The 24,058-nt window shown below is 36.3% G+C and overlaps 3 protein-coding genes across 3 annotated transcripts; 1 reads left to right on the forward strand and 2 right to left on the reverse strand.

The window, feature by feature from the left end:
* The first annotated feature begins 279 nt into the window (after window positions 1–279).
* LOC132270792 (uncharacterized) lies at window positions 280–2,711 on the forward strand. Its single transcript, XM_059771997.1, has 4 exons — window positions 280–773; window positions 878–1,152; window positions 2,144–2,280; window positions 2,491–2,711. The coding sequence occupies exons 1-3, from the start codon at window positions 497–499 to the stop codon at window positions 2,207–2,209; spliced, it is 618 nt and encodes a 205-aa protein (XP_059627980.1). The 5' UTR covers window positions 280–496; the 3' UTR covers window positions 2,210–2,280; window positions 2,491–2,711.
* A 1,306-nt stretch (window positions 2,712–4,017) lies between these two features.
* LOC132270793 (uncharacterized) lies at window positions 4,018–7,985 on the reverse strand. Its single transcript, XM_059771998.1, has 5 exons — window positions 7,741–7,985; window positions 7,389–7,537; window positions 7,238–7,286; window positions 7,012–7,154; window positions 4,018–4,316 (listed from the first exon to the last, which is right to left on the reverse strand). The coding sequence occupies exons 1-5, from the start codon at window positions 7,787–7,789 to the stop codon at window positions 4,230–4,232; spliced, it is 477 nt and encodes a 158-aa protein (XP_059627981.1). The 5' UTR covers window positions 7,790–7,985; the 3' UTR covers window positions 4,018–4,229.
* Window positions 7,986–9,444: 1,459 nt separating this feature from the next.
* LOC132269861 (probable LRR receptor-like serine/threonine-protein kinase At3g47570) lies at window positions 9,445–13,134 on the reverse strand. Its single transcript, XM_059771096.1, has 3 exons — window positions 11,358–13,134; window positions 10,422–11,285; window positions 9,445–10,139 (listed from the first exon to the last, which is right to left on the reverse strand). The coding sequence occupies exons 1-3, from the start codon at window positions 13,132–13,134 to the stop codon at window positions 9,709–9,711; spliced, it is 3,072 nt and encodes a 1,023-aa protein (XP_059627079.1). The 3' UTR covers window positions 9,445–9,708.
* Between the last annotated feature and the right edge of the window lie 10,924 nt (window positions 13,135–24,058).

Here is a 24,058-nt window from a genome sequence, read left to right on the forward strand (position 1 = left end):
TATTGTGAAAATGCAGAAATTAAAAAAATTCCATATGTTCCTTAAAACAAAAGTTTGCATGTGATCACATGATCCAAACTTGTCGGTTCCACCATAACCGCTTGATTAGTATCAACATTATTCTAAATAACTAAAATACCAGACACGTTAGATCAACGGTTAATCCATTATTACGTGTAGAGAGAGAAAGTTAGAGAGAGGAAAACATTATTACGTGTAGTGAGACAAAGTTAAAAAGGAAGAGAACTACTCCTGTTTGACGAGTACCTTCCGTGTGTAAAATTCGAAGTCATTGCGAAAGACAATTCCAATTTTTACATTTTTATTTTCTAACACAATTGGAGACAAGTCCATTCAAAACATCGAACCTCTTTTGCCTCTATTCATCTCTCTCCTCCCTTTTAAGCCTCCCTCAACCTCCATTTTCTCTGCACATACATACACACAGTCCATTCATATTTACATCAAAAGATCGAAGTATAGAGAAATTATAGAGATGGGTTTGTCCAAAGAAGAGAAATCAAGACGAGTTCTCAGAGGAGTGAAGACTCTGTTCTTCCTCATCACCATGTTAATTTCACTTCTCTGGTTCTCTGCACCTATTCTTCTCGTCATCGCCGACACTCTCCTCCCTGCAGCTCTCTTATCCGCCTCTCTCTCCCCCTCCTTTCTCTCTCTAGAAACCCTCTCCTCCCATTTGGCTAACTACGATTTCTGCTATTCCCTCATCGACATACCCCTCATCTCCATCATCAGATCAGCTGTCATTCTATGTAAGCAACTCCATCTCATATATATATATATATATATATATCATGTTCGGTGTGGTTGATGAAATTAAAGATTTATTTATTTATTTATTACTTTGAATGTTTAGGTGTTTATAGTTTTTGCGACGGGCCTAGGCTTTCACGAGGGCCGTACTTGGGAACAGCGACGATATGCTCTGTATCGTCGATAATGTTTGTGTCAGTGAAGGCTTCGTATGTGTTTGGCGATTCGATTACGCGGGAAGGAGGGTGTGTTCGTGCCATGGAAGTTTTGTTGTTCTTGTGTTCGATGGTTTTGGCGATGGGTCACATCGTTGTGGCGTATAGAACCAGTTGCAGAGAGAGAAGGAAGCTTCTTGTTTACAAAATTGATATTGAAGCTGTAAGTCAAATCCCAATTAATCTTCGTCTATACGTTATCAGATGATCTTGGAAATACGAATGAGTAGGGACAATATAGTAATTTCACTTATAATGTGTAAATATCGGAGATATTATATATATAGTGTCACACATAAATTCATATGGGGAAAGTATGATGGACTTTACAAGTTGCCTGGGTCCCACCTTCATTGGTTTATGCTCAAGTGGGGAAAATAATTGAAGTCAATTCTTCATTTATGTGGGATTGAAATAAAATTGTGAATGAATCTATTAATATCACATTATTAGTATTGCATAATTTACATATTATATATATATATATATATATATTTGTGACTATGGTTGTTTCATGGAATTCACGCATTTTACAATCACTTGATTCAATAAAGTTGAATTTATGTAGGTTGTACTCTATTGAATGAAGTGATTTGTGAGATCCATAAACTCGATTTTTTAAAAGTAATATTTCATTTAATATGAGACCTCTTTTTTGTTTTTTTAGTAGAATATGCATAAAAAGTTATAACAGAGTTGCATCCACCAGCTTTACCATGAACCACCTGAATTTTGACTGTTGACAAAACTTGCACATTCCCAGAATCTTTGGAAATGAATGCAGTAATGATTCTTTAGGAAAAAGTTGCTTTTTGTTGTTTTGATTTTCAAAAACAAAAACAAAAAACAAAAGAAAAGAAGAGAAGAGGAAATGAAAGTGAAACGAATTTATTCCAATTTGAAAGTGGCTTCCAGACCTTAGCATTTTGCGACCAACAACAAAATCAGAACTTAAGCAACCAAGGAGATATTCCTCTACCTTTAGGATTTTTAATTCTGATGCCTCCAATTGTGAAAAGTGAAAGATTTTTAATTTCGACACGGTTTAGCTTTAATCTGACGGTGAAAAGTGAAAACCAGAGAGTAATTTATCCAAATAATAAATATGTAAATCTTTTCGCAATGTTTTGACATTGTGTGTGCTATGTGTACAGGTTTCAGCAGGCAAGAATGGGTTTCCAAGGTATAAAAAATTCCTCCAAGAAGAAAGAGTGAAGTGAAAAAGGAAAAAAGAAACACATCCCCACAAGGTTGTTTCTGCTAATTACATTTGTCCAGACAAATCTTTCAGGTAATGTTTCTTTTTAAGTTTGATTCTCTACAAAAATGGTGTTTGTCTCTATATATGGAAGAACCAATTTTCATCGTCACCCATGTGCATGCATGGCCTACAAGAAATTATGAATTATGATTCATAAGTAACAACATAACCAATATGATTCATTTCTGTGTTTTATTCACAACTAACTCCAGCTTTTATAATGGCTCTTAACTTTTTCAGGTTTTATTCGGAGGAGATTTGTTATCTGGTGGACAAAACTAGGAGGAAACAACCACTTCGATATACCATATGATAGATAGTGTTTGTGTGTGTATGTATATATATACATATACAGATGTATTCTTGTACCAGTATAGAGGGCTGGAGATTTGACAACTCTTATCTCCACCAACATTGTACAGAATTTTCTTTTAATTTATACAAGCTGGAAGTTGTCTCTAGGCAGCTAGTGAAGGACATTCTTATGGTATATACCAGAAAAGAGCCATAAAAGCCAAGATTGAGGTAATACTAGAGAGCGCAAAGAATACTTTTGAATCCGCCAATTAGGAAGAGTGTCACATCAAGGTTAATAAAGGAAGAAGAATCAAAGTTGAGAGTAATAGTGGAAGAAGACAACCAAAGTCGATGGTAATAGAGTTATTAATAATGATATGATAGCATGGGTCTAATTGAGGCTATGGCTTTAAATAGAGCCGAATGAAAACATAGAATTCATATATCCGATCCCAAGTAGATGGAATGATCGTGGCTATGGCCTTAGTGCTGAATGGAAATATAGAATTCATATAGCCGATCCCATGTAATTGGGAAAAAAGGATTGGCTGTTATTATCCAGTGGCCTAGTTGGTAGACTGCCCATTTGCAATGGCAACTTTTTTGTTCATTATGAATTTCTTCAAACCTATGTTAAGAAATAATTGTTATGATGCAATGCCAAGATCACATTGTCATAAACCAAAGAGGAGAAATCGACTCACCCTTAATATTCTGTGGCAAGTGGGAAACAACAACTACCACAAAAGAATCAAAAGCAAAAAGCAACCAGAATTTAAAAAGATCATATCCAAAGAACTCGAGGGATGCCATAATTTTAAAAGGATGGTACGGTCAGACTCCACAAAAAAAATGTTGATAGGAATAATTATAGACATTACTAACTCGATAAGCATTGAACCCAAATGGGGCAACCTCATCTAACATAAATGTGATCTAAAACCACTTCTCTTTTGGCTATGAAATTTTGTTCCCTCAGGCCCAAACCAGTGTGTCATTGATGAGCTGGTTAGTGGCTTCAAACGTTCATTAGGTAGGTAGGTATGTATTGAACAATAGCCAACCTTTCTAGCACAAAAATTCATTTGATGGGATTTGTGTATGACCTGTTTATCATAAACTGCCAATTGTAGGAATTCAAATAAAGGTAGGCACAACTTTCTTTCTAGCATTTCTTCCATTCTCCTTTTACATAAATTAAAAATGTATATCTCAAGAATTAAATATTTCTTTTACCTAGTCTGTTTTCCTAATAAGAATATCCCTCAACAGAGTAAATTTCTAATGCATTATTTCAGGAAAAAAAATTTCTAATGCATCTGCAGAGACTTCTATCCCACAACTAGTAAATTCAAACATATATATTTCTTCCCTTTCTGAATATATTTCTAATACAAAATGTGACAACAAAGATCAAGAGAGAAGGCATCAACCATACTTCTCTAAAATGATTTAAAAAATAAATAAAAATGAAGCCAAAGTGAGACATTTATTACAAGAGGCACAGGATTACATTCATTGCACAATACAAATATATTACAAGGCTTGCATTCATGAACAGGCCGATAAGCTAAAGTGAGAATGAAGAAGCATCTTAAAGAAGGCAAATACCACCATTTTATTTTGAAGGGACTAAGATGAGAAAGAGTTAATGTAAGTTCATTACAGAATTACATAGTTTGTCAATCAGATCTGATCCCGCCCATGAATGTCCTTGGATCAGGGCAGTTTCCAGAAAACTGAGCCTGTGAGAAGTCGAATCCTGGGTTCTGCATACAGCAAGATTCAACAGGAGAGACAAGTCAGCTAGACAAATGTGTACCATGGGAATTTAAAGACATCGATCAAGTGGAATGGTCTAAATAGTACAGATCACTGACTGTGAAAGCAATTATATAATGGAAACCAACCAGACAGCCACCATTAGGAGCTATTCCCACTAAAACTGACTTGGCTTTTGGTGTCGAAGTTTGAAAGCACAAACTATGTTTTAAGAAATAAAAAGGAAAGTACATCGAAGTGAAAAAGTAGCATTCTGAAAATAGAAGTGGATATGTGCTGGATCATAAAATGCAAATAGTTATTTGGAGAACACAAAACATCAACTTGTGGCAGACTCCTTAGCCTGCTTTTGTTTTCTAGTTCCATGCACAGTCTCTCTCGTTTGCGAATAGGAATAAACTACACAATATCAACAATATGCATTTCCACAACACTATGATGAATATGCATACATGTGGAACAAGTACTGCATACTCCAGCTAGGGCAGGCAGTATGAAATCGTGGAGACTCAGAAGGAACACAGCAGAAATCCTTTGTATCCAACGAACAAGGTCATCCTTCTATGATACTTTACAAATATATATGGGGGAAGCAAAAAAGAAAAAAGAATAAAAAAGACCTACACATACCCTGATCTGGTTTTGGGACCAATAGGCTCACAGGCTTATGTGATTGCCGCAACTTCACATTACGCATAAGACTTGTTTGCTTTAAATAAATTGTCACCATGTTAACATACAGAGTCTAGAACAATGCATAATTTTATGTTATCCTAAAATTCACATATGGATGGGCATCGGATGACACCACATCAGCTGCATGTGCCCTATACAAAACTTATATAGGTCACTACAGTCCAACAAACCAATGTGCCATTATATTGGTCAAGGATTTTAGATTTATTCAAGAAAGATGAGCAGAACAAGTTTTTTCCTAATTGATAAAAACATGTACTAGTTACCATAGTGTCACGGGCTTAGAGTTAGGCTCAGAATGAAGTAAGAATTTCATCGGAATAATCAGCACCACCATGGATTTCATTCAGTTTTCCAAATTTACAATCAGTAATTCTCAAGTATGGTTCAATTTATTTGAGCATCAAAATGTTTGCATCAAATGATGAATTATAGTATGACTCCCTTGTTAACAATCACGGTTATATTCCAGATATTCAATATGAGGCGAAAAAATTCCAAGAGAAGTGCCGAATAATATATATAGATACATTTCCCATCAAAATTCTCTTTCCTTTCACTTGATCTACTAATAAAAACTTGTAAGAAGCCTGCCAAAATACTTTGTTCCACCTAGCATTTTAATATTTCCCTATTAAACCAAGCAGATCACATCAGAGAAATTTCAGGCAAACCAAACTCATGACCTTTAAAGACTCAACATAACTGCCACATATGTTTTACCAATTGACCCATAAGCCATATATGTATCAGCTATTAATATGAGCATCAACCTCATCGTAAGTGGTACCATACCATTCTATTTAATTTCAAATTTTAAACTTCTTGGTAATTCCTTTTGGCTTCCAATTAACAAATAATAACATGGTAGAACAACAAAATCTATCTCCTTTGTGGCCAATTGAAAAGCAAGTGTTTTACTAAATCACTCTTGCCCATCTCAGCAGAAGATGTTTAAGACATCGAATTCTTAGGAAATATAATGGCTAAAACATCATATTTTAATAACTCTCTAACTGGAAGTCTGGAACCAGAAATATTGTGTTTGTAGGTGACCAATTTGTTGGAGAATGCCTTCACTAATTTTTTAAACAGGGATATTAGGATTTAGAATGTATTTGGACACCCCTTAAATTTGACTAATCCAATTGAAAATTTTATGGCATTTGAAGTGAAAATTCAAAATTCATCACCCAAATCTGGTTATTCAAGACAATGTAATTGTTATTAAGTTTCTTTGAATGATAAGATTAATATCTTAGCCATGCCCACAAAATGGCACCCACTTTCTCAAATGGCTCCATTTACCACTGGGCCATTAGCCAACTGATATAACCACAGGCGGACACAGAGGGGGGCTTGGGTGGGCTTGAGCCCCCCCAAAAAAAAAAATTTTTTTTTAGTATTGTATTTTCAGCCTAATTTTTTTAAAATTTTTTTTTTAATAGTAGTATTAGCCACCCTTTTTAACCCATTCAAAAAAAATTTGCTTATGAAATTGTGTAATTAAATTTATGTTCAATATTAGCCCCCCATTGACAATTCCTGGATTCGCCCTTGGATATAACCTCTCGTCCCTAAAAGGGGAGGTGAGGGGTTCAACCATTCAAGCCCACATAGTGGGCATTTGTGCTTGCGCGCGTGAGTATTTACCTAACTGAAAAGAAAAAGGAACTTATTCCAAAATTAAAAGGTCATAGAAAGTTGATGGAATAACTCAAATCCAAGGGGCATCAAAGCACAGCCTTAATGAAATTAGTCATTGGAGGTTTGGAACTGGGTGAAGTCAAACATTTCGCAAAAAATGTTTTCAAAGCACACACCACATAAGTCTAAAACCTCCTTTCTTCTACATCTTCTATAAAAGATCACTAACCAGTCCCGAGCTTTGGACAGCTTTATGTGGTATTAAAAAGCAGAAATGAAAAATGCAGCAAATTGAAGGTTCAAAATAACATTAACAACAAAAAAGAAGAATAGACTCACCTCTTCTTGAAATCTCTGAAGCATAAGACGCTTCTGTTCAAGATCCGCGGCGTAAGGATCAAGCTGACCCTCACCCTGTATGGGAGAAGACCACGTCAGGCCTTTGTCCCTCTTCTGCAGAGTTATATGCATAGTGTCATCCTCTGCCAAATAAAAAACCCTAATTTTAACACCCCATAAATTACAACTGCCAATTTTCTAACATTAACAAAATATAACTGTCTACCTATAGTCCAAAATGAAGAATCAGTCTTTACAGGGTATGTGAAATCATGCTGCAATCAACAAAAATCGACAGACTAAGTAAAAATATAATCCTTTTAATCAAACAAACACGCATGTAAGTAAGAATGGTGTGTAGATAGATAGATACAGACGTTCAGATAAGGAGGGTTGCCTTTAATGCCAACTTCGATGTGTTTGGACTGGATTTTGCAGGAGAAGAGCTTCGTGGGAACGCCGGGAGGGAGAGTGATGTAGATGTTGATCTCATCGAGGGTTTGATCCCACTCGAAAACCTTCTGGCCTGAACGAATCAACAAAATTACTTTTGAAAACTCAAGTCTCAACAGATAATTGATCATTGGAACCCTAGAATTTTAACTATTTGTGATTAATAATAGACAAAGAACCCTAGAAATGAGGCGAAAAATCATAGTACTAGAAAAGTGAAAAGAAAAAGATAAAGTGGTATAGATAGCGTTTGATGAGAGAGAAAGTTGAAGGTACCGGCATGAAGGAAGCTGTGACGTTTCTCGGGAGCCAGTTTCTCCGCCATTTTCTTGGTTGTGTGTCCCAAATGCGGTTGTTGTTGTTGTTGTTGATGGTTTTGGTTTTGATTGGGAATTGCAAATCTGTAGACTGATTATACAGATTGTCAGCTTAATCCATAAGCTAAGCCCTAAGCTAAAGCTGGATGGAGGCAGCAGCAACTTTTTGTAGTCCCCTGTTTGGGTGCCGTATTCCAACTTTGAAATTGAAATCCGTTTCTTTGGTAATTTTTCACATCATATTTTTATAATTAATTAATTTTATTATTATTTTTTACTCTAATTCCACCAATTTTATATGATTTTAAAGTATATTGATCTATGCACTTGAATTTCAATGGAAACATTGAACTATAATTTAATTAAGTTTATACTTTATAGTATGTGACCATTTTATAGGTTTTGAAGTATGAGTCCCATCATCCTATTTGCATATAGAAGATTGGAGGGTTGAAGGATGTCCCTCATCGGAAGGTATAAAAAACGTTTTAGCAGAGGTTAATTTTAAATAGAGTTTATGTTTATGAATTAAAAGGTTTATAATATTTTGGGGTAACTTATTTTTTAGTTTTTTGGTCATTGGATCATTTATCAAGTAAGTTTTGTCACCATATCGGAATCTTTTAGCCGTTGAATTATCCATAAGGTGAATTTGAAAATTTAGGGGCACGATAACTACAGATATCTTCTATTCAACTATTGAAAAATAACTACGAATGCCTTCTATTCAAATTTATACATTAGATCACAAATTATATTTATGTTGAAATTGTTATGTGACGTAAGTCACCGTTTATTTGGACGTAAATTTTTAAATAATATTTTTTCATATAAAATATCTTTTTATTTTTTATTATTCTGCATTTGACAAAGATCTTGGTGTTTAGCTTTTAAATGAAAATCGAAGCTCTTATTTGACTCGTTTAGTATTAAATCTCTCTTTTGCTTATCCATTAGTCTATTTTATTTCAACATTTTATGGGTAATTTATTTTTTTAAAGAAGCCTGCAGAGGATTTTACCAAGATAGATATTTTTTTTTCCTTTTTTGGGCAACCAAACACCGAATATATATATAACACTGATAATAGCTTTCTTGAATTACATTCCTCTGTTTGCCTTCTATACATGGCCGACAGCTACAAGCCTACTGTGTTTCATGTAAACAGAACACAAGGTAAGAGCAACTCAGTGCACATATTGTTTCCATTCCACACTTTATATGAAGTGTGTAGTCACATCATCAATTTTATGTAAAGTGTAAAGTCACATCAGCATTTGATTGTACACTTATTTTGAACGCTCTAAGTTCTTGTTGTGCATTTATTTTTTCATTGTACACTTTATTATATTATTATTTTTTAAATAATAAAATAAAATCTTTTATTATTATTATTTTTTTCTTAACAGTTTTATTCTCAATAACTATAATACTAACAACTATACAAGATTTTAAATATATATATATATAAAGTGCAAATTAAATGACTCTTCTTATTTATTTAGAAAAAAATGACTTTTTTTTTTAATTAATAAAAATTTGACTATCTTTATATTAATTAATTAATATAATATACATACAATATTTATTTTACATATCACTGCACAATATCACATTTTCATTTTGTATTATTCTCACACACAAAGCCCACAAAATGGCCCACTCCCCAGCTACGATTGCCATTTGACAAGCGCTACTCCATTCTTCACCTGCGGCGTGTTGAGTGTGTAATATTGGATGGCCCCCGCAAGTGTGTAAGCTGCACAAGAAGCGCTTTGCTTCGACACAGTCATACATATTACACAAATTGATGGTGCGCTGGGGTTGCTCTAAACCTCATGACTCTTTGATCTTCTATATAGAATAGGCTTACCTGGTATGAAGTTGCAGATAGAGAACTCAATCAATTTCTTCTAGCTTAAATCAACTATAAGACAATGACATTACATGTTGATTGGGGTGTCATAATTTGTCGTGCTCCATGTATTCCTGTCCCATGAAAAATATTCTTGACTGAACGTAACTCAACAGCTGCGTCTGTAATGTTCATTCTTTCTTTCGCCGGTTCTGCAGAACAAGTTACTCCAATTTCAAATATTGAAACCAAACAAGCTTCAAATTTGGGGCTATTCTTGATATTATTTGTGCTTGTGAGCTCGTCTCTATATTCCTGGAGAAGTATGGGATCTACAATATCTTCTACTTTATCAGGCAAAGTGGCCTTCACAAAGTTATGAAGGTTTAAACTGTCTCTAAACATGTTATCGGTGGGTCTCTTTCCAGTGAACATTTCAAGGAGGAGAATGCCAAAGCTGTATACATCGCCACTTGTTGACATTTTGCTTCCCATACCATACTCTGCAATGCACGTGATTATAATTGTAAAGGATTTCGCTACAAAAAAGTATATGAAAGAGAGAATTCTTTATACATTCTCTTGGTATTGAAAAATAGGGCAAATTAATCGGTCAAGGACATATTGATTTTAACTTCCACATAAAGGATGCTTAATGCACGCTGAAAGCAAATCCATGCTTGATGAAATCCCGTTTCATATGAAAAATTGAAAATACTCAATAAATGAAATAGAAATAGAATAAATAAGTAAAACAGTTAAGAATTGTTGAAAAACATTTCTACCTGGAGCAGCATAACCGACCGAACCCCTTATTCCAATAGAGCTTTCATAGTTGGCTGCACGGAGGAATCTTGCTAACCCAAAGTCACCAACATGTGCAGTCATTTCATTGTCTAAAAGAACATTGCTTGGCTTGAGATCACAATGTACTATTGGCGTTTGACATTGATGGTGAAGATAATCTATAGCACAAGCCATATCGATAGCAATATTCAATCTCTGAAGAAAGTTTAAGTTCTTGGGATCTCCGTGTGTGAAATCTTCACTTGGATTTGGGTGCAACCACTCCTCTAGACTTCCATTTTCCATGAACTCATAAACTAGGGCCTTGAAATCATTACCTTGGTGATCAACACTTGAACACGCGGTTATCACCTTTAGAATATTCCGATGTCGAATATTTCTCAATGCTTCACACTCAACTAAGAAACTCTTGGAAGCCCCATGGTACGCAAGGTTAAGTACCTTCACGGCGATGATGGATCCATCATGATCAAGGATTCCTTTATAAACAGACCCAAAACCACCCGTACCAATCAAATTGGCAGCAGAGAAGCCATCAGTAAATTTGAGGAGACTTTGGTAAGACATTTTTAAGAGTGAATTTGCCGGTGAACTTGAAGAAGGCACCTTCTTTGTCTTTCTGAACCAGAAAAAATATAGAACAAACAACAACAAAATTAGTCCCACAAGCCCGCAAGATACAGTGATCACCAATTTTAAGGGAATAGTTGATCTCTTTTTTCTAGACCCTTTGGAGCTGCATAGAGGTAGCTTTAGTTCAGGTATACCACCACAGAGCTTACTATTTCCCGTGACTGAAATTGCACTTGCATTCTTAAAAATTCCTTCTCTTGGTACCGTGCCTTCCAAATCATTGAAAGATAGATTCAAATACTGTAAAACCTCGAACCCTTCCAAATATTCTGGAATTTCACCTGAGAAGTTGTTGCGAGATAAATCTAAACTGTAAATACCTCGCAAAAATCTCAAAGATGAAGGAATGGTACCGTGAAAAAAGTTTCCGCCCAAAAGTAGGGTTTCCAATCTTACACAGCTAGCAAGTGAGTCAGGAACCTTGCCAGATAACTCATTGTCAGAAACATCCAAGTAACCAATATTTTTCAAATTTCCAACTTCCATGGGAAGAGAGCCAGTCAAATGGTTTCTAGAAAAGCTTAGACCAATCGATAATGATGAGAGACGAAAAACCTGTTGTGGAATTGTACCACTAAGATTGTTCTGACTAAGATCCAATTGCACCAATTGTTGGCAATTTCCAAGACTAGAAGGGATGCTTCCATTGAGATTGTTTTCATTTAACGTAACTTTGGTTAAAATAGTCAAATTTCCGAAAGAAAACGGGATATTTCCCGATAACTTGTTTTTCCCAAAACCTAGTTGCTGTAGCCTTTGAATCCTACCTATGTCATTGGGAATGTTGCCCGTCAATTGATTGGCTTCCATGTATAAGCCCTCCAGGTTAACGAGATTGAATATTTGTGTTGGAATTTCCCCAAATGTAGGATTGTATGATGAAGACAAAACAAGAAGCTTAGTAGAGAGATTGCCAATGGATTCAGGCAACTTTCCGCCAAAATTGTTTTGATTAAATTGCAATATCTCTAAGCTGGTGGCATTGGTCAAAGAGGATAGAAAGTTCAAGTCACCGACTTCTCCACTTCCGAGATTATTGAAGGAAATTAAAAATCGCTCGAGTTTTTGCAGCTTTTGCAGGGTAGGAACTTTTCCAGTGAGGTTGTTTGAACCTGCTACAAAGAACGCTAGATTTGTTGCATTTGATATTGAAACGGGAATGGAACCAATGAATTGATTTTGGGAAATGCCAAGGAATTGAAGGTTTGGAATTGTGATGCCAAAGCTCGAGGGAAGACTCCATTGAATTTGGTTAGTTGAGACATCAATAGTGGTGCGAGAAGAGTGATTAAAAAGTGAAGGAGGAGGGATCTTACCAGATAACCTATTTCCAGCCATTCCCATGTATGCAAGGTTTGGCAATCTGCATAGAACATCTGGGATGCTCCCTACAAAATCATTTAGGGTTGCGTAAAATCCTTGAAGGGACGATAAATTCCCCAAAGAAGGAGGGATACTTCCCATTAGATTGTTACCGGCAATATAAACTGCTTTAAGCTTTGACAACGAGCCAAGTTCCACAGGTAGTTTACCTACCAAATTGTTGTTAACAACTGCAAAGAAAATGAGGGCAGAACAACCAGATATGTTGGCTGGAATTTCACCTTCAATTGAATTATTGTGCAGGCGCAAGTACTGCAGTCTTTTCAAACGGCCAAGTTCTGGAGGGATGACATGGTTGAAGCTATTGTTCTGGAGGTGCAGTATCCTGAGAAAGCTCAAATTTCCTACGTGTGGAGAAATAGATCCCGCTAGCTTACGAGACTGCAATTCCAACATGGTTACTCTCTGATGTCGGCGACTGCATGTAACGCCATGCCACTGGCAGAAGTGAACTGTTTCGTTCCATGAGCCCAATGCCTGGAGGGGATCATTGGTTATTTTCGCCTTGAATTCGAGTAATGCAAGTCGGTCTGTTTCATTCCCACCGAGTCTAGGCGTTGCCATGGTGACAGGAAAGCCTGAATGTAGCAAGATTATGCAACATACAATTATAACATGGATGAAAACATTGAAACCTGACCTTGATATGATTAAGCCCGAGTTCAGAAGCCCCATTTTAGTGAAGAACTTGTGATTTCTGATACCACTTGGCAGTTGAGATCAGATTGTTTTTCAGTGGTTCTATTTCGGGCAAAGCAGAGACATTTATATGAAGTGTGGCTGATGAAGTCAACCATAATAACCAAAAATATAAATATGAATAGATTACAAGCAAACCAAGAAGAAATATAAACAAATCAATTGCGTTGGATTGAGTCACGTCTCCAAGTTGGAAAATTGGCAATTTTAAATTGCCAAAAATGACTTGTTCAACTATTTTTTCCAGGCTAAAAGCGTTAAAATTTTGAAACTTAACATAAAATTCAACTTTTTCCTCCACGTTGGTTGCTTTCATTCGCTATCTATTGTCGGCCAAGTTTCAAACATTAATTGATCATGGTGAGCAGCCTAAATAGTGCTCTTATGGAGTATAACACAATTCTCTTTCAATATACACATACTATATATATATGTGTGTGTGTAATTGTGTATAATTTTGGTTACTTCAAATTCTATGATTCATTATAAACTTTACTAGACTGAAACAGAGCATGAGCCATGAGATGTGTTGACACCGTCACCTTTTCCAGGCTAAAAGCGTAAATTTTATTTTATTTTTTTTAAATTTCATTTCCTTTTTGCTATTTTCATCTAAATTTAACGGAAATCAAGGGTCTATTTAATTAGATAGAAACTAATAACTGAAAATAAAAGTGAAAGAAATGAAAGAAAAATAATTCTTAACATGCATTTGATTAGCATAAAAATTTAGAATGTATAAAATTTAAAAGAAAAAAAAAAAGAAAAAAAGAGCATTGTTGTAAATTCATAAAACTTTCTCAAGAAATCCAAATTAATTTTCATCTGTATTTTGTAGAACATTTTATGAAAAAGTTAGATGGTTGAAGAAAATTAATTTTCTCAAAAAAATTTCTTTTCATGCTAACTAAATTTGTAAAATGTTTTTTTTTTTTTTTTTTTCTTACCATTGTCATTTAATCAAATTAATGAGACGGAGTTTAAGTGATTAGTAAATGACCTTTTAATAATAAACTTAATTAGTAATTTTAAAGGAAAAAAAAAACAGATACTGAAAAGGGCTAGACATTTTCCAATATCAATTTTCATGGTTGAATTACAACATGACAGAAGAGAAAATATAGCAAGCTTGAGAGGATAAATCAAGTGCATGAATCCAAAAGGAATCAAAAACTGTGTGGCCTAGTGGTATTTTTATTTTTATTTTTTAAAGGTGAATGTTCTCCTGATTTGATGATTGAGTTTTTTTGTCAATGAAAAAAAATAAAAATAAAAAGACCTAAAAGGATAACAAACGTGATTTAAATATGTGATTAGCGGCACTATTATTTCAACACACGCACTAAGTAAGTCTTGAACTTTGAATATTTCAATCAAGTCTTGAGCTTTGAATATTTCTTCTTGGACTGTTACACTACTCCGATGCAGACATGGTGGAATTTTTCAAAAGTTGTAAATATTGACTAATGTAATGTGAGAGTTGACTAATGTAATGTGAGAGTTGGTCAGTGTCAATGAATCTTAATGCATTGCTGTATCAGCACCAGATGCTTCTTTTGCTAAATTCCATTGAAATTTAGAGTGCCTCTTGTACCTGTAAGCTAAAAGAGCAATAATACATCCAAAATGCCAAATGAGTTATATACGCGAATGGCGTGTAAGCCTCCTCACAACATTGGGGCAGACCCAGGAACTGGATTGGGGCATAATATACATGATAATATATATATATATACTGAGCAAGGGATGCATGAGTGCAAAGAGAAGAAAATTTTAAGAAAAAATGAAAAACAAGGAAGGAGAAAAATATATACATATATATGAGATAACTATGAAAGGGAAAAAAAAAAGAGAAAAAGGATTTAGTTGAAGAAGGGGAATGCAAATTAATTTGAAGAGAAAAAAAAAAAATTTGAATAAGAAGGAAAATAATTAAAGAAATTTTGAAAAAAGATGATTTTAGGTGTTGGAGGGGGAGAGGAAGGGGGCCTTGTGTCAAATTATTACATATATTGACATAAATAAATTTTTATGCAAAATTAGTCCCTACTTTTTTAAAATGCACATACAAGTTCATAAAATTTAAAAAAAGTGTAGAACTTCGGACTACCTTTTTACAAAAGGTAAAACTAAAATTTTCATTTTACCCTTTTATTTCCTATTTTGCTCCTCACCCATTTGTGCATACAAGGCCCTCACCCATTTGTCCATTTGTGCATACAAGGCCCTCACCCATTTGTGTATACAAGGCCCTCACCCATTTGTGCATATAAGGACCCCCACCCCTAAACCCAATTCTCTCTCTCGTCTCTGTCTGTTTGTCTGTCTCTCTCTCTCTCTCCATGTCTGCTTCACTTCTTTTTTTCCTCTATTTATTTTTTTATTTCTCCACCCCTAAACACAATTTGTCTATGAATTATTCGGTCTTCCGGTGTTCAACATGTGGACGGAAAAGCCTCTGCCAAAGGATCAGGAGTAGAATTATACTCTGCAAAAATCCAAGAACAGAGTGATCAAATTGATCAATTAATCCAAACCCATGTAATGATCTCTCTCATACTAAAATGGGTCTATCTAACACCCCTCTTCTCCTCCTTCAACAAAACCTAACAGAAGGCAGCCAACATTTGGAACCGTGGCATACCGGCGAGCATCAACGGAGCAAGGCAATGGCTACACAAGGCGTCGGCAACAACAAAGCGACACGATCTAGATGGCAACAAAGACGATGGCGATGGAAACCACAACTGGTCCATCGCAAGCCAGTAAATAAACGGCCAAGGCCTTTCCCACCGATTGTGTACCACTGAGACAGTGAAGCGACGGCTTCTGGTGGAAAAAAATTAACCGGTGGGTTTGGTGTTGTAGATTAAGATTAATTAGCAGATTGTGTCTTACGCATATACCTTTAATAATTCATATTTATAAATAAATAAGTAAAAAAAAAAAAAGAAAAACATGTCGATTATATCAGAATTCGGGGGCACCAATAATTTTAGTTCATCATGGGTAGGGACACTATTGCTGACGTAATAACCTCTGTACGAAATGCCGACATGGATAGAAAAAGAGTGGTTCGAGTACCATCTATTACTATTACCGAAAACATTGTTAAAAAAAGTTTTTTTGGGTTAGACCCAGTTGGTGTGGTGGCATCTGGTGGAGAAAATTTTATGGTGAGTGTGAATCTTTCTTTGCCCACTCCAAGGTTTTCTCAGGATTCAACAATAAAAAGATTCGTTTGGCCCCAAATCCATTAGCTGAAGGATGTGGTGATGAAGGAGAAGGTGAATAATGAAATGGGTATGAGGTTTAGAGAGATGAAGAGGAGAGATAGTAAAGAAAGAGAGAGGATAAAACTGATAATATAATAAAAATTGGGGTAAAGTGCAAAAAACCTCCCTGGACTATCAACCAATTGCACAAAACTCCCTTGAATTAACAAATGCCCCCCTAAACTATTAAAAAGTTGCATTTAAGGACAGTAGGCAAGTTTCTGTGACCGGAAAAAGAAAATTACAAAATTATCCTTTACTGGAACGACGCAGTTTTGATGGTTTACCCCCAAATCACACCCAAACACAGCCTTAGTTTACTGTTACACCTAATTACCCAAACACAGCTTTATCATTACACTGTTTATCTTCTTCATCAATCCTATCCGCAAGATTTCGCCGCTCCAACTACGGCAGCATAAATAGCAACTCTCTCCCTCCCTCTATGTGTGTGTCTCTATATATATATGTGTGTGCTTGTCCAGAGAATTGAAGATATCCAGAGGAAGCATTTTCGGGAGAAATAGTTGAATATGAAACAGAGGGATTGAAATCTGAGATACCCCTCGATTCTAGAGCCACGAGTGATCAAGTCCGAGCACAAAATATAAGGAATATCAAACAATTAATATTTAAACAAGCATTGGAATACAAGATGAATTAAAAATAAATAGATAAGTTGAAAAGAAAACTAAATAATAATTAAAAATCCCATACTAAAGTTCTCCAATCCTCTGATACCAGTAATTACTTAAAACCACAACTCGGGAATCCATATTGTGGACCCCTAATAATATCATAACTGAAATAACTGAACTGAAATAAAACTAATAATTAAACCATGAAGAAGAGTCCTACGTAGAGTCGGAAGAGTGAATGACTGTCTCTGCTTGGCACGAACAATCGCTAAGACTAGAACTGACGAACACCTGAAAAATAATGGTTGGTCAGGCCCACAAACAAGTTCTAATCTACTACATCACAAACAGAGACCCGATACACGTACACATTTTAATCAATTCAACAATAACTAAATAGTCCATACGTAGATATATACACACTAAAGGAACCTCACTAGACTATAGAGTTGTCTCAACCTGAATAGTAGGCAACATGCAAAACGCACATATAGTGGGTATGAGTACCTAGACCTACCAGGGTACACAACTACACTATATCTAGCTACACATCCCTAGCAATATATGCATTCTAACCACTGATCCTAAGACTCAAGCTCATATCGTGGCGTATAATTCTATATGTAAAATCCGTCCTATCCAACCATTAAAATAACATATCAAATTATTATTTCAATAATATGTCATCCAACTATTCCATTGACCTGACACGAATAAGTAGGACTTAATACTGTGGTTAATCCGTTCCCTTATTTAAAATAGGTAGGACTTAACTCTTAAGTTAATCCGTCCCTAATATGCCCCCATCTCATAATGGTGCATTAATCCATATCATAATCAAATGAAAGTTTCAAATTTAAGGATAATGTCAATAATGTTTACATATAACAATCAAAATAAATATGATACAAATCATATACACATCCTTTGCATTTACTTGAGCAAAAATGTAAATTTTAAATAGCATGCATTTAATTTACATCATAGAACATTAAAATGCATCTCAACTAAATTGTACATCTCCATATTCGAATTAAATTAATTTAAATTTAAATAATTGATTAAAATAATATAATCCAACAATATCTAATTAATTTATCATCTTAAAATTAATTACATTCCATACTTAGCATGTAAACTTAAATCATGCTTTCCAATTTTTAATGAATCTATTTAAATCAATTAAATATTTAATATAGATCTATCAATCCAAACATAACAAATATTAATTTAATATTTCAGCATTAATCAAAATAAATAAATAAAACATATAAAGGATAAATTTAAAAAATGTATAATTATCAACCATTATATCAACTATTATACCAACCATTGTATCAATCATATATGTACTGTGTAACATTATGGTTTTGTTAAAGCAATTCCTCGTTTGGCGTGCCTATAGGAAGAATAAATGTGACTTCCTTAAACTGTTTTCCTTATATATATCACCCATATATGCCTTATATATTAAACTGTTTTCCTTAAAGCCAATTGTAATGACTTCCTCATTCGGCGTATGTACTATATGAAGAAACAATTTCTAATTATAACACCAACTGATTCATTCTGTAAGCCATTATTTTTTATTTTTATTTTTATATTTTTTTATTTTTCGTTCAGCATGCATTGCTTTATAAGGCAACAAAAGTCAAATTTCATCTAAATTTAATAAACTGATTCGTGCAAAGAAAATTCATGTTTATAGAAATAAAATAAAAAATAATTAAATAAAGACATCACCAAACAATGTCCAGTTCAGCAAAGATATTAAATTCATCACAAATCCATTACTAAAACAGATAAATTGTAACTTCCAAATTAATTTTTTTTTTTTTTTTTGATTCAATTAATTAATTTAAATAACCTAGAATTAATCCAGCATGCATAGGGTACGAATCAAAGGAGAAGAGAAGAATTAAAACTTGCTTGTAGGGACTTGATAAAAACCCTAGTCTCCTTCTTCCTTTTTCTCTTCCTTCCTCTTCCTTATTTCTCTCTTTAAAATATAGTACGTGATATATTTTCTAACCTCTTTCACAACTCTATAGTTATATATTTATAGGCAACTAAAATAACCCTAATCCTTTTTCCATTCCAAGACAAACTAAAATAAAATAAAAATAAAATAAAATAAAATTTAAATACTAAAAAGGTAACTTAAATATATATTACGTATAATCTATGTGTACTTTTTTATATATATAATATATAAATATATATCAGATTATTATTAAAGGATTTTCCTTATATATATATATTTATTTATTTATTTATTAAATATACATACACATGGGTAATTATCCGTACCCATTAAACCCCTTATCCAAGTAATCCATGTCAGTCCAATTGATTGGTCAATTACTACTATCCATATCCAATTCCTTAAAAATATAAAAATAAAACAAAAATAAAAATAAAATAATTAAATTTCTAAATAAATACACATCATCACATACAATTCAATTTAAACAAATAATTAAATCAATTAAACAAATAAACAATTAACCAAGAAAACAACTAAATAATTAAATGCAATTAAAACTATTAAAATAATACCGAGACTATCATTTTTAAATTAGGGGTATTACATTCTTCCCCCCTAATAAAAGGAATTCCGTCCTCGGAATTCGCCCTTTCCTTCTTCCATTATATCTGGAAACTGTGAGCGAATGACATTCTCTTGTTCCCAAGTAGACTCAGCCTCATTATGGTGATTCCACTGGACACGTACTTACGATATGACTTTATTGCGAAGAAAATGATCCTTACGGTCAATAATGCGACACGGTGACTCCACATATGTTGCATTCGGCTGCAACTCAATCTCTCCCACATCGATATGCTGATACCGATCTTCATCTCGCAGAAATTTCCGCAACATGGAAACATGAAACACATTGTGTACTCGATCCAAATGATCTGGAAGTGCCAACCGATAAGCTACAGCTCCAACGCGATCGGTAATCATGAATGGACCCACAAACCGTGGTGATAACTTCCCTTTCTTCCCAAAGCGTATTACACCTTTCATCGGAGACACTTTGAGTAGAACCTGATCCCCAACCTGAAACTCTAATGCACGAGTATGACGATCCGCATAACTCTTCTGCCTACTCTGGGCAGTGCGCATGCGATCCCTAATAAGAGCAATCTTCTTAGAAGTATCCTTCATGAACTTAGGACCCAAAAATCTGCTCTCGCCAACCTCCATCCAACAAACAGGAGATCTACATGGTCGGCCATATAATGCCTCAAACGGTGCCATACCAATAGTCTTCTAACAGCTATTGTTATATGCGAACTCCACAAGTGGCAAATACTCCTCCCAATGGCCCTTAAAGTCAAGGACACAAGAACGAAGCATATCCTCTATTATCTGATTAACCCTCTCGGTCTGTCCATCAGTCTGAGGATGATAAACAGTGCTAAGATGCAACTCTATACCCAAAGCCTGTTGAAAACTCTTCCAAAACCCTGATACAAAGCTCGAATCCCTATTCGATATAATAGATAACGGAATGCCATGCAATTTCACAATCTCTGTAATGTAAAGTCTCGCCAATTGTTCCGAAATGTAATCAATGCAAATAGGCAAGAAATGAGCTGTTTTGGTCAACCTATCAACGATGACCCAAATGGAATTGTGATTCTTGAACGAATTGGGTAATCCCTCCACAAAATCCATAGAAATGCTCTCCCATTGCCACTCCGGTATCGGCAGTTGTTGTAGAGCTCCTGGCGGCCTCTGATGATCAATCTTGACCATCTGACAAATACTACATCGTGAGACAAATAGAGCAATGTCCCTCTTCATACTTGCCCACCAAAACTGCCGCTTCATATCCTGATACATTTTGTCACCTCCTGGATGAACCGAAAACTTAGAGTGGTGAGTCTCAGTCATCACATCTTTCCTCAACTCATCAGCAGAAGGTACCACTAACCGTCCATTGTACCTCAAACCTCCATTAGCCCCAACATAGTAGAATGGAACCTCTCCGAAAGCTATCTCTGCAACTTTATCAATGCACTGCTGATCCGTGAGTTGTGCCTTTAAAACTTTGTGAATGATAGAAGGTGTAACTACCATGCAAGCCAGGAAAACATCCGACAATTCATCCACCCTCTTCAACGCATTCCACTCAGTAGTGAATAGAGCGGAAAGACTACCAACAGGTCGACGACTGAGTACATCCGCCACCACATTCGCTTTCCCTAGATGATACTGTATAGAAAAATGATAGTCTTTCACAAACTCCAACCACCTGCGCTGTCTCATATTCAGCTCCCGCTGAGTGAACAAATACTGCAGACTCTTGTGATCGTTGAATATTCTGAAGGACTCACCCAACAAATAATGCCTCCAAATACGTAAGGCAAAAACCACAGCTGCCAACTCCAAATCATGCGTTGGATAATTAAGCTCGTGAGGCTTAAGCTTCCGAGATCCATACGAAATCGGTCGCTCCTCCTGTATCAAAACACATCCAAGACCCTGCAATGAAGCATCTGTATACACAAGATACTCTATCCCGCTCTGTGGGGTAGACAAAACTGGTGCAGAAGTCAACTTAGTCTTCAGCTCATCAAAAGCTTTCTGACAATGTTCATCCCACACGAACCGTACACCCTTTTTAGTTAAATGAGTGAGTGGTCCCGCTATCTTTGAAAACCCCTGGACGAACCTCCTGTAATATCCTACTAAACCGAGAAAACTCCGAATCTCGGTAGGTGATGTAAGCTGTCCCCACTTAACCACCGCTGAAACCTTGGCTGGATCCACTGCTATTCCCCTTTTTGACACTACGTGACCCAGAAATTTCACTTCCCGCTGCCAAAATTCACATTTCTCAAACTTGGCATACAACTGGTGCTCACGAAGCGTCTGTAAGACTATTCGAAGATGTCTAGCATGATCGTCCTCTGACCTCGAGTAAATCAAAATGTTATATATGAAGACAATGACAAATTGATCCAAGTAAGCCCTGAAGACTCTGTTCATTAAATCCATGAAAACCGCTGGTGCATTAGTCAACCCGAACGGCATCACCCGAAACTCATAAGATCCATATCTAGTGAGAAATGTTGTCCTCGAAACATCCTGCTCCCGAACCCGAAGTTGATGATATCCAGACCGCAGATTAATCTTAGAGAAATAAGTGGCTCCCTTCAACTGATCAAATAAGTCATCAATCCTGGGCAAAGGATACTTGTTACGAATAGTAACATTGTTCAACTCCCTGTAATCTATACACAAACGAAGCGAACCATCCTTCTTCTTCACAAATAAAACTGGTGCTCCCTAGGGTGAAGTACTCCTGCGAATGAAACCCTGGCTGAGTAGCTGCTGAATCTGATCCCTCAGCTCGCATATCTCCACTGGTGCCATCTTATATGGTGCCCTAGCAATAGGCGTAGTGCCTGGAGCTAAGTCTATCACAAAGTCGATCTCGCGACTAGGCGGCAACCCTGGAATCTCCTGAAATACATCCGGGTAATCCTGTACAATTGGTATGTCATCCAATAATACAGTAGTCCCCTCCTCCGCTTCCTCCTTCATATAAAACAAATAGGTGCTAGTGACCCCTTTAGAATGCGGCATAGCGATGACGTACATGTCCTGACCAGGTATGGTGAAAACTACTGACCTATCATAACAATCAACTTGGGTATGGTAATGCGATAACCAATCCATCCCAAGTATCACATCATAAGTGTGCATGTCCAGGACCAAAAGATTGACTAGAAATCTGAGTCTACCAATATTTAGTGTCACAGGCCCATCACTCTCATGAAGAATGGCTGTATTGCCTAACGGTGTAGAAATTCCATGTGGTCTACTGCATACCCGAGTCATCATCCCAGACAAAGCAACAAATGACCTAGTTACAAATGAGTGTGTAGCACCCGTATCAAATAAAACACGTCCAAGTAAACCATGAATATGAAACTTACCCTCAACAGCCTGAGGTGCCCGAACATCCTGTGGCATGGGGTTGTACACCCTGCCATAGTGCAACTGCTGCGGTGCCTGTCCCTGAGGCTGCGACGGCGCTGGTAAAGCCGGATATGTCTGTCCCTGAATCCGTGGAACCTGTGGAGCTGGTAAAGGCACTGGTGCCCTCTGCCCCTGTTGCACATGTTGTCCCTGTCTCTGTCCCTGTCTTACTGTAGGACACTGCCTGGAAGTCTGCCTAGAAGTGTGACCATACTTTCCACAAGTATAGCAACTACCTCGGAAAGTACCAAATGGCCTCCTCTGTCAGTTAGCCTGTGGCTGACCCTTTCCTGCTTGTGGTCCCCCATTCTGCTGTCGCTGAATAGGTGCCACATCCCTGGGAGCATCTGAACCACCCTTGTGTTTCTTCCAAGGCTGCTGTCCTTGGAACTTACCCTTGTCATTCTGTCGGTGTCCGTTCCCATTTCCTTTATCAGCTACCTGATTAACAAAGTTTCTGTCACCCCGTTTCTCACCCTCAGCCTGTCTGAAATCTACGGTCAACTGATACTGCTGTAGAGTGGCGTCTACCACTTGAGCATAGGTAGTACAGGCTGGACTACCCGTAATAGCTCTCTTGATAGACCACATCAGTCCCTTGACGAAACTGTTGCGCTTCTTCTCCTCTGTATCTACCTCCTCCGGTGCAAAGAGAGACAAGCGTGTGAACTGCTGCTCATACTCCGCTACTGTCATGTTCCCCTGCTGCAGATTAAGAAACTCAGTCTTCATGGTTGCCCTAATTGCATAAGGGAAATACTTTTCATTAAAGCGTGCACTGAACTGATCTTAAGTCAATGCCATCTTCTCCTCTGCGGTGGTAACTGACTCCCACCACTGTAGTGCATCCCCAACTAGCTTGAAGGTAGCAAGCATTTGCTTCTGAACCTCCGTGCACTGAACCAAGCGAAGATGTCGCTCGATGTCCTGTTTCCACTGACGAGCTGCTCTCGCATCGGTGGAGCCTGTGAACTCAGGTGGGCTCC

The sequence above is a fragment of the Cornus florida genome, unplaced genomic scaffold (genome assembly GCF_030987335.1).
Source record: "Cornus florida cultivar Cherokee Brave unplaced genomic scaffold, ASM3098733v1 CherokeeBrave_3.0.0_Hap2_Chr08, whole genome shotgun sequence".
Taxonomy (NCBI): Eukaryota; Viridiplantae; Streptophyta; class Magnoliopsida; order Cornales; family Cornaceae; genus Cornus; species Cornus florida.

Coding starts and splice junctions, on each gene's coding strand:
- LOC132270792 (XM_059771997.1), top strand. CDS start 497: ATGGGTTTGTCCAAAGAAGAGAAATCAAGACGAGTTCTCAGAGGAGTG. Junction 774..877: donor CAGATCAGCTGTCATTCTAT/GTAAGCAACTCC, acceptor TTGAATGTTTAG/GTGTTTATAGTTTTTGCGAC. Junction 1,153..2,143: donor ACAAAATTGATATTGAAGCT/GTAAGTCAAATC, acceptor CTATGTGTACAG/GTTTCAGCAGGCAAGAATGG.
- LOC132270793 (XM_059771998.1), bottom strand. CDS start 7,789: ATGGCGGAGAAACTGGCTCCCGAGAAACGTCACAGCTTCCTTCATGCC. Junction 7,287..7,388: donor GCAACCCTCCTTATCTGAAC/GTCTGTATCTAT, acceptor TGTTGATTGCAG/CATGATTTCACATACCCTGT. Junction 7,155..7,237: donor TTCTTCATTTTGGACTATAG/GTAGACAGTTAT, acceptor TTTATTTGGCAG/AGGATGACACTATGCATATA.
- LOC132269861 (XM_059771096.1), bottom strand. CDS start 13,134: ATGGGGCTTCTGAACTCGGGCTTAATCATATCAAGGTCAGGTTTCAAT. Junction 11,286..11,357: donor ATCTCGCAACAACTTCTCAG/GTGAAATTCCAG, acceptor ATGATTTGGAAG/GCACGGTACCAAGAGAAGGA. Junction 10,140..10,421: donor GGTCGGTTATGCTGCTCCAG/GTAGAAATGTTT, acceptor CGTGCATTGCAG/AGTATGGTATGGGAAGCAAA.